Source organism: Tupaia chinensis, unplaced genomic scaffold, assembly GCF_000334495.1.
Source record: "Tupaia chinensis unplaced genomic scaffold, TupChi_1.0 Scaffold000316_1, whole genome shotgun sequence".
NCBI lineage: Eukaryota > Metazoa > Chordata > Mammalia > Scandentia > Tupaiidae > Tupaia > Tupaia belangeri.
In genome coordinates, this window is record NW_006159809.1 from 6542645 (window position 1) to 6554366 (window position 11722).

The 11722-nt window shown below is 50.4% G+C and overlaps 1 protein-coding gene across 1 annotated transcript in view; it reads right to left on the reverse strand.

Moving 5' to 3' along the window:
• The window catches only part of DYSF (dysferlin), a gene marked incomplete in the record, with an annotated part of 243950 nt that overhangs the window by 16879 nt on the left and 215349 nt on the right, over positions 1-11722 (reverse strand). Inside the window, 8 exon segments of the mRNA XM_027772968.1 lie at positions 1-36; positions 293-381; positions 1532-1671; positions 3623-3765; positions 4480-4650; positions 8160-8251; positions 10220-10375; positions 10681-10809. Of these exon segments, the coding sequence (XP_027628769.1) occupies positions 1-36; positions 293-381; positions 1532-1671; positions 3623-3765; positions 4480-4650; positions 8160-8251; positions 10220-10375; positions 10681-10809 (956 nt within the window).

Below are 11722 nucleotides of genomic sequence, written 5' to 3' on the forward strand. Positions count from 1 at the left end.
TCTTTGGTGTTCCAGACAATACACCGCAGGAAAAACCTGGGGGGAGAGGAGCGAGCTCTGCACGGGCTTCCTGCCACAGGGACAGGTAGAGGGCCTTGACTGAGAAGCCCAGGAGGCTCTCGGAAGACTCACTGCCTGGCTAGCTGGACGCCGCCAGGGCCCAAGAGAGAGCTCTGCTCTGTGGCTAAGCCACACAAAGCCTGGCCCAGGAGCACCCCACCCCCAGCCCCACCCCTAGGCGGTGCCCCTCCCACTGCCCCACTCAGCTCGAGCCCCTGGCTGGGTAAGTCACCTTTTGGCCCTCCGTGGAGTGATGTTGAAGGGTGGTCCAGGCCGCCCCAGGGCCTTTGGGAACAGGTCGATCCACATCTGCAGCTTCCCCTGCAGAGACACAAGTCCCCGCCCTCTCACCATCCTTTCACTCCCCCAGCAGTTTCCTAGGGAATAGGAAGAAAGCCCAGGCTCTGCCTGGGAGAGGTTCACCACCTCCCGGGGAAGGAGGTTCACCACTCCCGGGGAAGGAGGGTTCACCCCACCTCCAAGGGAAGGAGGTTCACCACCTCTGGGGGAAAGGACCCTAAAGAGGGGACTGCAGGTTCGACTGCAGGTTCGACTGCAGAGGTCACCTGCTGCCTGGCAGGCCCCTGATTTAGGCCTGTGTGTGTGGGTCAAAGGTCAAGGCAAGCTTCTTGACATGGTGAGCTGAATCTCAGCATACCTAGGGCATGGCATACTCAAAATGTGGAGGGTCAGAGTGAGGCTTAGTCACAGGGGTTCAGAGGGTGCTCATGACAGGAAACCACTCTACCTGCTTTCCCTCAGCCCCCTCCCTCTGGAGTCAAGATATGAATTTTGTACACATCTTAGCAAAGGAGCAGTTAGCTCATTCCTGCAGGGTCACAGAGCTAGAGGATGAAAAGCCCATGTCTCCACACGGGAGGCATGTGCTGCTTTGGGGAGGCCAATGGCCAAACCACCTCGGGAAGAGGGAGCTCAGTTCCAAGCAACAGAGTTGAAAGCCTGTGTTCACAGAGGCATCCCATGGCTCATCTCAGCCCTTCTCTTCATGCCCCCAGCCCTGAGCACACCTCCTCCAGGAAGTCTTCTCTGTTCACAGTCCCAAGCCAGCTTTCTCTGTGCTCACCCTCCCTTTTGTGTGGTGAACTGTCTGACAGTCGCTCTATAGCCCGGCCCAGGGCCAAGCATCTGAGACTAAGGCACAGACAGACAGCAGTGGGGCAGAACACCCTGAAGCCAGGCTGACGGAGGTGAGAGACTGCGCCTACGTGGGACTAAAGGAGGTGGTTGGGATTTGTTCCTCAGGCCCTGAGGGCAGGAGGTAGCCAGGGGAGGCCAGGCCCTAGAAGCCCCCTGACAGGTCAACAGTGGTGACCATTCAGACTGCAAAGAAACAGGCCGAGGAGGGACTGGCTGAACAAGGCCCCCACTGGTTCCTCCGAGATGTGTGTGCTGTCCCTGGGGTGGGCTAGCTGGGGCTCAAGGGCTCTGGGGCCCGAGGTCAAGGTCCCACCTGTTCAATGTCTGGCTGCAGGGGGCTGTAGAGGGGCCGCGACTCCACGTGCTCCGGGACCAGGCCCTGCTGCCGAAGGACATCAAAGCCCAGCCGCTCCTCCACCGGGCCCAGGTGTGGGTTTGGGATCCGGCCAGACTCTGCCCCAAAGAAGACAAAAAGTTACAGGAGTCGAGAAAGCAAGAGATGGCAGGGCTGCCCCGTGAGCTCGAGCACAGCTGCTGAGGGCCACAGCTGCTGAGGGCCACAGCTGCGGAGCACTCCCACCCCACAGCCTCAGCCCCGGCCCAGACACTTGCTCTGAAGGAGCAATCCTGCTGATTTCAAGGCTTCAGGCTTACAATCCAGATTTCCCATTGCTTCATTCCTACCAAGCCTCTTTGGCAAACTGCTTCTTTTCCACCAATACAAATCCTCCCTGTCTGCCAAAGCCCACCTTTCCTGGGAAGCCCTCCTTGATTGCTCCCAACTCTGTGCCTCAGTGACCTCCATCCCCAGATCTGGCATCTTCGTGCTGTTAGTACTGTTCTCTGGTTGCTATGAGCCATCCCATAGGTAGCAGCAGCTAAAATAACAGCAATAACAGCAAACACTTTTCAAGCAGGAACCACGTGCCAGGCGCTGTTCTTCATAGATAGTGACCAACTGTTTGTCCACACAAGGACCTTAGCAGCCAAGGGCTGTCATTCTCCCATTTACCGATGAGGAGCCTGAAGCATGAAGAAGCCTCACAGCTGGGCAGCAGGGCAGCAAGGCTCACAGGTGCATTTGGGAAAGGAGTGTGATGACACATGAACCCCCTCTCCTCTACCCCTTCGTGCTTCTCCCTGCCAGGGGGATGGGCAAGGGCCAGCATCATGGGTGAGGAGAAGGCATGGGGTAGTCTTGACCCTGAGAGGCCTGGCCAAAAGCCAGCAACACGAACTAGGAGCTCCACACATGTACACACACACAGGTGCGTGCACTCAAGTGTGCATGGATTCTCATGTACACACACATGTGTTCGCCCATCAGACCTGCCCTGTCCACCATAGTAGGGGTCCCAAAGAAAGAAGCATGGCCCCGCAGAAGGAGCACAGGGCCAGGTACCTGCTCTGCTCCTAGCTGGCTGGGTGACTTTGGCAGCTCATTAACCACACTCGGTTTCACGGCCTCGTCTGTAGAAACAGGCAGACGTTGGCCTGCACCGTCTCTAGCTTCTGGCTTTTGTTTCCTACAATTTTATGACCAATTTTAGGTCCCTGTGCTAAGGTTGCTTACAGACCAGTAGAAGGAAATGAGACTATCCCTAAAACAGATGCACATTCTATAGGAAGAAAGACCAGGGCAGAAGGGGGGCGCCTAATGGCCGAGCTTGGCTCAGCTGGGAGTCAGGAAAATGGACCGAGAAGGAGGTCGGGGCTTCGGGCAGGGAACATCAGGCCATCATTTCCCTTTGTAACCTCAGCACCAGCTCTGCCATCAAACCCCTCTGCCACAACCGGCAGGCAAGGGGCCAGCTGGGCCAGTAAACACCTCCAGGGAGTCTGAGCTGCTCTGGGTGGGACATGTAGGTCTGTGGGCATCTCAGACCCACAGGGAACACATGGCAGGATTTGCCATGAGTACTGGGCAGACCAGGGGTAGGGGTGGGTGCCACAGAGTCTCTGGCCCTTTGGATGCTTTAGGTGCACAGGATGTCACTGGGGCTTGGAAGGGAATCATGGTCAAGCTGGCAGGCTAATGCCATTTAAGTAGAACACTTTCTTAGCAATAGACTACACCCTGAATGCCAACCAAGACTGATCCTAACCCTGACCCGGACCCTGGCTTTAGACTTAGCCCTCAGATTGCCCTCTAACAGGATCCAACCTGGCCTTGGACCCCACCCCTGACCCTGACCCCACCTTGACCTCTAACTTTCACAACAAAGGTACATTTTCTAAGTTTCTCCAGAAGTATCAAGTACAAGTTTAAGCCACCTGTGCTACTCTGGAGAGACTCCAGCCCATGCTCGGAGAATGTGGGTCTATTTGTGATGGGAGAGGGCAGACGAGAGAGAAGGAGGTAGAGGGAGATCCCGGCGTGCTTTGAGATCACGTGGCAGCTCACCTATCTCGCTGATGGTGTATTCTTTATCCTGAAACATCACTCGGTCTGTCCGGTACACGGGGGCCTTAACTCTGTGCTGCTGGCAGAAAAGGTGCAGGAGCTGGGAGGGGCGCAGCTGGTCCCTCCACTGGTTCGGTCCAGAGCTGAGGCCCAAGCACAAGACAAAGGTGAGACTCTCCAAGGACACCGGTGCGGGCAGAGTGTCATGCAGTGACCTGGGTGCCCCATACACAACGTCATCAACTCTTCACTGCTACAGTGGGTGCCACGTCTGATAGCCCTCCATGACCGAGCGTTCCCATTTTACAGATGAAGAAACCGAAGCTCAGAGAGAAAGGACTCGTTTGCATATGCATGGACTCCATTGGAACTAAGAGGTCTCCAGTTTCTCCAGCGAGAGAATCAGGCGCAAACAAGACCCAAGATGGTGAGGAAAGGGGTGCTGTCCACACATGAGGTTGCCTGATACAGACCACCACATAATTCCCCTTAAGGCCCAGCAGGGGGCCTACATCCCGTTGTCTCCCTTACTTTCTTCCCCCTTTCCTTCCCTCTCTCTCTCTCTCTCTTTCCAGGTGCCTAGTCCTTTACAGACCTACAGTGGTGCATTAAAAGAGCTGGATTATAACAACGTGGTGAAGAGCCAAGTTCTCAGTTGAACAAACAGGTTCAAATGCTAATCCTACCACTTACAACCATAGTGTCTGTGGGCCTCAGTTTGCTCATCTGTGGAGTGGGGAAAAGGCTCCCCCTGGATTCAGAATGCCTGGGAGCGTTCAACTCAGGGCTGGCCCACGGTAAGGCACAGTGGGCAGGGGTGTCTACTGTCAGAGGAGCAGCCAACCCCACACACGTACACACAGTAGGTCTGTGGAAGTCCACAGCGAGCCCCAAACTTGGACAGCAGCCTGTCCTCCAGGTCGATGACTGTCTCCCCGATCTTTTCATCCTTGGAGAGCAGGTCATAGTCATAAAGAGTGATCTTCAGGTCCTTCTCCAGGGGCAGGGTGCAGGTCAGCTCGAACATCCTGCAGGAGGGGCGATGTCAGGTCCCAGGGGGTCCCTAATGTCACTCCACAAAGGGAGAACACAGGGAGGGCAGGGCCGGGGGAAATGGAAAGTCATCCCATCCCAGGGGTCCCCCATCCTCAGACCTCCTGTAGCCCTTAAACCACACTGCCCACGCACTCCGATCCTGTACCCGTGTGTGTGTGTGTGTGTGTGTGTACTGGATTTTCCCAAATAAATTAGACATATAACAGGTACATGTCTAATGGACCCAAAATGAAAAAAATCAATTAAAACAGAATGTTAAAACGGAGTGAAGTTCCCAAACCGAGTACAGTGGTGCCTGTAATCCCAGTTTCTTCGAGGCAGAAGGATTGCAAGTTCAAGACCAACCTGAACAACACAGCAAGACCCTGTCTCTAATTAACAGACAAAGAAACAAATAAATAAATATTAAGTTTTTTAAAACTGAAGTTTCTGCCATGCCACCAGGGAACTCAGAGACAGGTGCTGGGCTTAAGGATTTACCAAAGGGATGGCCTGGGACTCACTCTCTGGGGTCTTGGGGCTTCATGCCTATTTCCAGGGTAGGATGGAGGGAGGTTTTGTGAAAATGTTCTTGGAAAGAGCTCCTGCTGTATCTGGAACCCCCACTTATCATGGGAGTCAAAGGCAGAGGGAGTCTCCCTTCCCTGTCCTCGAAATGAGCTCCCTGTAGGTGGGAGATTTAAGTCTGGTGCCCAACTCGGGCTCACAGAAGCCAAAGCAGCCTGAGAAAGGAGAAGGCAGGGCCCGTGTGTGGAGAAGCAGTCCATGTCTTCGGCTAGGCAAGGAAGTGCATCCGGATCCAAGGCTAGGCAAGGAAGGCGGTACTTCTGCAGAGAGGGGCCACCATGAGGGCCACACTGGAGCTGCTCTGAATCTTGCCTAATGGGATCTGGGATGAGACTGTGGAGTGAGCCTTCTGAGGACTTGTGGGCCTGGGCAGGGACCCAGCAACTGCCACAGCCACGAGGCACAGTGCGAAGTGCGAAGAGCTCAGAGGGACTCTCTGAGAGCCTTCTGAGGACTTGTGGGCCTGGGCAGGGACCCAGCAACTGCCACAGCCACGAGGCACAGTGCGAAGAGCTCAGAGGGGCTCTCTGAGGAGCCTCTGGAAACACCCACAAGGAAAAACAACCATGTAGAGGTAGAGGGCTGAAGAATGACTTCCAGAGTCTAGAATGGAGGGGTGGGCAGGATAGAGGGGTTAATGGGATGATGGGAGAGTTGATTAATGGAAACAAAAGTATGGATAGATAAGCAGAAGGCTTTCTAGTGCTATAAAATACAGTGGGGGGACATAGTTAACAACAGCTAACTGCAAATTTCCAAGTAACTAAAAGAGGATTTGGAGTGTTTCCAACTCATATAACAACAAATGGTTAAGTTGATGGGTATTCGAATTGCCCTTATATGATCATTACACACCATATTCTTACACTGAAAAATCCACACATATGCAGTTATTATATGTTAATAAAAAAGAGAAGAAAAAGAAATCAGCTTTAAATCCTGCTATACAAAGACAGACACAGTCAGTATATGCAACAGGTGGACCTGTGTCCACATGGGAGCTCCCCTCGTCCCAGCCTCACAGTCAAAACCCAGTGGCAAGTTAGAGGAGCGAGGGCAGAAATGGAGATGGGGAAAGGGAGGAAGCAGAGCCCGTCTTTTCCTCCCCACACCGCACAGAGCTACTTCCAAGGAGGCCCTGCTGAGATGTTCCCCTGGAACCATCAGGCTATCATTCGTGACTCACACCAGTGGGCATCCTCATTTCTGCCCTGAGACTGCGGCTTTGGGACTTAGAGTGGCTGAGCTTAGCATGAGCAAAAAAGCTGCCTGCCTGCCAGTTTCCACTCAGGAGAAAGGGAAGCTGACCCGCAAGAACAAATGTTTACAGAGGACTGGCAGGCAAAAACAAAGTTGTGTTTTGATTGCATCTCAGGAGCCGTGCTTAGTTGATACCTGGGTTATAGAATGAAAGCATTTCTGCTGAGATCTGAAGGGGGTTCAACACACCAGGCAGACCAGGCTGGCCATGGCCTGTGGGAGCAAGAGCGACGGGAGTGGGAGGAACATGTGTCTGCACTCGCTCGTCCACATACACACAAGCATGTACACCCGTGTAGAATAGGACCCATCCACTGCCCCTTTCCCATGAACCTGTGGCCCCAAGGCAGACAGTGGCGCTCACCAAATGGAGTTCCTCTCTCCCACAGCCTGCCTCCAGTCCCCCTTGGGGGTGGCTCATCACGGGCCAGGACTGTTTCCCCTTCAAAAAACACATTTCCCCTAGGAGGCCGGGTCCTCGTTGCAGGCAGAGCGATGCCTCGCTCCACAGACACTTATGAAGTCAATGTGTTACTTGACGGTTTGAGAACATCAGCAGAGCTCTTTCCCGGCAGGTACTGGAGAAACAGCTGCCAGCCTCCCTCTGCGACCTCCCTTCTCCAAACTGGAAAAGCTCACATCCAAACAGCAACTCAGGATGCCCTGCGGCGGCTCCCATGCATGGACATTGATCTTGCCTTTCCTTGTTCTTAGATGTCAGAATCACTTCATTCTCTTAGGTCTACATTCTTCCTCTGTCTATCCACTATAGACATACTTGGGACACAAAGAGGATAATTACTCAGAGCAATGTGGTATAGTGGGTTGGATCTTGGGACAAGGAAAGGGCATTGATGGGAGAACTGGCAAAATCCTAATAGTGTCTAGACTTTAGTTCATGGTGTCGCACCAATGTCAACGTCTTCATTTTGACAAATGTACTGTGGTTAGACAAGATGCTAACGGGGGGGAAATTGGACGAGGGGTAAATGGGCACTCTGTACTGTTTTTGTAACTTTTCTGTAAATCTAAAATTATCCCAAAGTAAAAGTTCATCTAAAATTAGAAGAACTAGCTGGGCTAGTCCCAAAGCATACCAGTGAATCCCTGTGCATAGGAAGCCAGATCCCACCACAGTTCAAATCCCAGACCTGGCAGCTAGAAAAAAAAATATATGTCAGGCATGTGCACGTGCATGTGCACACAGCACGTGTGTGTGTATGTGTGTGTCCCAAATCCTGACAGGATGGAGAAACAAAGGAAGAGAACTGCAGCACATAATCACATAGCATGGGGAGAGGTGGTTTCCCTCTTTCTCTCTTTCTCTCGCTCTCTCCCTCGCTGGCACACACCTTCCAACAATAAATTAAATAAATAAACAAACAAACAAACAAACAAATAAATGTATGGTGTGTGTGTGTGTTTTAAAGAAGGATTAGAAAATGCATCTTTTAAGATTTCTGATCTTAGAGGTACTGTTTATGTGTTTAACTAAGAGCTTTAGCCAGAAGACTTGAGTCTGATATGTAAGGCTTAAGAACTGGTTTTGTTACAGAAGATAAGGACTTCCCAGTAGGGGCCACATCTCCCCCACTAGACTTTGGATTATCTAGAATGGCCTCTCACCTCAAGGCCCAAGCTGCCCCCAACTTACTTTCCAAATACAGGCTCTAGGGTACAGGGAATGTAGTTGTCCTGGTCACTCACTGACTTCTTCCCTATAGAGATCTTGATGTAAGGGTCACACTAGAGAAGAAGACAGAAACACTAGAGTGAAATCACATTCCCAACTCTCTTTGGGGTTTTTTGAGTCCCCCATCTCCTGACAGGCAAGGTGGCCAGCCATCAGGAAGCTGTGATGCAGACGGTGTCCTGCTAGCCAGAGGTCCCATCTCTTACACTACACCACACCGCACCACACCACACCACACCACACCTCACCACTTGGTCCCTAACCCAGGTTTCAAGCCTCAGGCCCACCAGTGGGGATTAGAGACCTGAGTCCTCCTTATATCCACTCCTTTTTCCCAATGGGAGAGATGGGTAGGGGCCAAACCCATATCCCCACAAACACAACAAATCCATGTTACTTATGTGAGGCCAGTCTGGGGGTCCTCTCTGTGATCTCTACATAAGTAGATGGGAAGAGAGAGAGAGGCCACTGTGTCACCCTAGCCCAGCCTAGGCCTGTCTTGCTAGATGCTTCCTACGAGAGCGGCACCCCCAGCCAACCTCCGCAAGCCACTAGGGCAGGAGAGTGCCCATGGTTAGTCTGGCATTGAGAAGGCTTGAAGTGTACAGGCCAACCACCACGTCCTAGAGGCCATCAGTGCTGCTGAGGTTGAGGACTACTCTGTCCTGCCCTATGATCTCATGACTTCTCAGCCTCATAAGGCAGGGCCTCGGGAGTAGGACACCAGGTCTCTACCCACCCCTTCAAGGATACATGCTAAACCTATCCAAGGCCTAAACCTATCCAAGGACAAAGAGAGGACCCTAGCCTCTTATTTCTAAGCACCAACGGTCCTCCACCCCTGCCTCTCTTCATCCTCTGTCTCTCTTTCCAACTTTCTTCTATCACCTGCCTCTGTCATTTCCCTGTAACTCCAGACTCCTTCCATCCTTCCAATCTCCCCCTTCCATCTCCGGACAGCTAAGCCACTTGCCTTGGGCACAACATTTAAGGAAAAGCCAAAAATCACAGTAACCAAAATAAAAAATATTTTAATGCAATATTTTTTAAATTAAAATGTTTCATTTGGGGCCAGCTCATGGGTTAGTGGTTAATGGAGTTGAATCCCAGATGTAAAACTACACAGTTCGAGTCCCAGACAGAGCAGCTTGTAAAACATTCTGGGCACATGTGCATGCCCCAAATCTGGACAGGATGGAGGAGAAGGGATTGTGGCATGAGCATTACCCATGAAGGGTGCTTTCTCTCTATCCCTCTCTCTCTCTGTTTCTCTGTCTCTTTCTGGTGAATACATACACTCTCTGGAAAAAAAATTTTAAACATTTAATTTTAAGGTGATAGACATGTGAACTAGCTTGACCTAATTATTCCACATTGTATTTATAAAGCATGATATTATTTTGTACCTCATACATTTATACAATTATAAACTGTCAATTTACAATAACAAAAATAAAATTAATGGCAATAGTCCATGATGAACAAAATACCAATGTTTTAAATAAAGAGAGGAGCAGCATTACTGGTTTTTCTTTTGGCTGCAGCTCTGCCCATAGCTAAGCAAAGCACAGTGACTAATTCTGTTTCCTCCTCCTTCACTCCATCCCATGAACAGCCCTACAAGGCCCAGTCCCAACCTACACCTTCCACCTTTGACCTTTAGGCCTTACCCTTGTTCTAGCCACACATTAAGTAGTCTTCTCTCAAAACTCTTTCTATGACTTGACCTCTCTTAAAATATTTTTTTCCCTCCTACTCTATCCAAACTATATCTGTCCTTAAGAGTCTTATTTCTTTCAAAAACCCTTCCTCAGTTTTCCAACGTCTTGTACTGAGTCTGGCCTTCATAGACCTCCTAGAGCACTGGATCCCTGACAGAACTCTATCCACTCGCACCTCAGCTTTCTATGTTTTTCAGGTTTCTCCAGCATACCATGAACTTCCTGGGGCAGAGACAGAGTCCACAGACCATTTGTGTCTGAGCCTGCTAATCTAAGAGTTGAGAACTCCAAGAACATTACCTTCCCATTGGGGTCCTTGGGCTGCAGGCCAAATGCTCGGACAATGTAGACGCGGACCAAGCACTCCTGAGGCCCCTGGGAGGCCAACTGGTGGAATTGTTTTGGGGGTATAGGGATGGCTGGGTCTTCTGGAAGGGGATAAATTTTGAAGAGGCCCTGAAAAGAATTAGGGATTAACATTCGTTTCTAGCATCATTGTCACCAACACACTCACCAGAATGAACATACTCTCATCTCTATTAGAGTCATCACCACAGAGATCATCAAGCCCAATGACATCTTCCACCATTACCATCAGATTCTATATCAGCAACTTCACCATCACTTCTGTCACCCACATGGTCACTCACATCAACATTATGGTCACCACTGTAGTTACTACTCTTCCTCATCTTGACTTATTGCTGCCACACCATAAGTTTGGGCCCACCTGGGTTAGGGACATGTCCTCAAAGACTTACCTTAAATTCCCCAATGACAGATGGATCTTCCATCTCCTCCTGAGTCTTGCCCCGGTAGAGCTTGAAGGTCTGACAAAAGTCAGACAAACCCTCAAAGGCCTCCACATTCTCCAGTTGTGTGTCATAGACCTGCCACATGTGGGGATGAGAGAATGGGACAAAGGAAAGGGAGAATATAGAGGGACAGACAAGGAAGAAGAAAACAGGAAAAGAAGGGTGAAACATGACAGTGTGAGAGTAAAGAAAGACAGAGGAGGAATAAAGAAGAAAGTGAGGAGAAAAGACCAAAAAATAAAAAAAGAAGAAGAAAGAAAGAAAGGAAGGATGACAAAGAGAAAGGCGGGATTGGAGAGGTGGAGAGAGGGAGCCAAGAACGAACAGAAGTAGAGAAGGATATGAGAATAAAGGCAGAGATGGGGGCAGGCACATGAGAAAGGAGCAAAAGAGAAGACATTTGTTCAGCTCCATTAGAGAACAGGGTTTTCTGGTTAACCTAATTTTCTAGGTACATTTCAGCATCTACGTAGGTAAAACTTTTATTTTTTCAGATTTTTTTTGCCATAAGGCACATGCACTCACCAGAGAGAGAGACAAAGAGAGAGAAAGTGAGAAATCACCCCCAAGGGGAGATGGCTAAGACACAGTCCTTTCTCTTCCATTCGCCTCACAGGACTTTTGGGTACACACACACGCATGCACCTGGCATGATTTTCAAGCTGCCAGGTCCAGGACTAGAACCACAGTTGGCCATATGGGAGTCCAGATCCTTAACAACTATGCCCCCCGCCAGTCACAGGTAAAACATTTTTTAAGAGAATAGGATTACAAATGAATGGAAAGTCAGCCAACTTTTTATTTAAAAACTGGGACAGAACTCTGGAAAATCAACATCAGTATTTCAAACAAAAGTACTCACTACACAGGCTGTCTCGTGACAAATACCAAGCCACATATTTCTTTTTCATTTTTTTAAGAATTATTTATATAGGGAACCAGCAGTTAGTGTAATGGCTATGTCGCTGGATTCCCACGTAGTCGACCG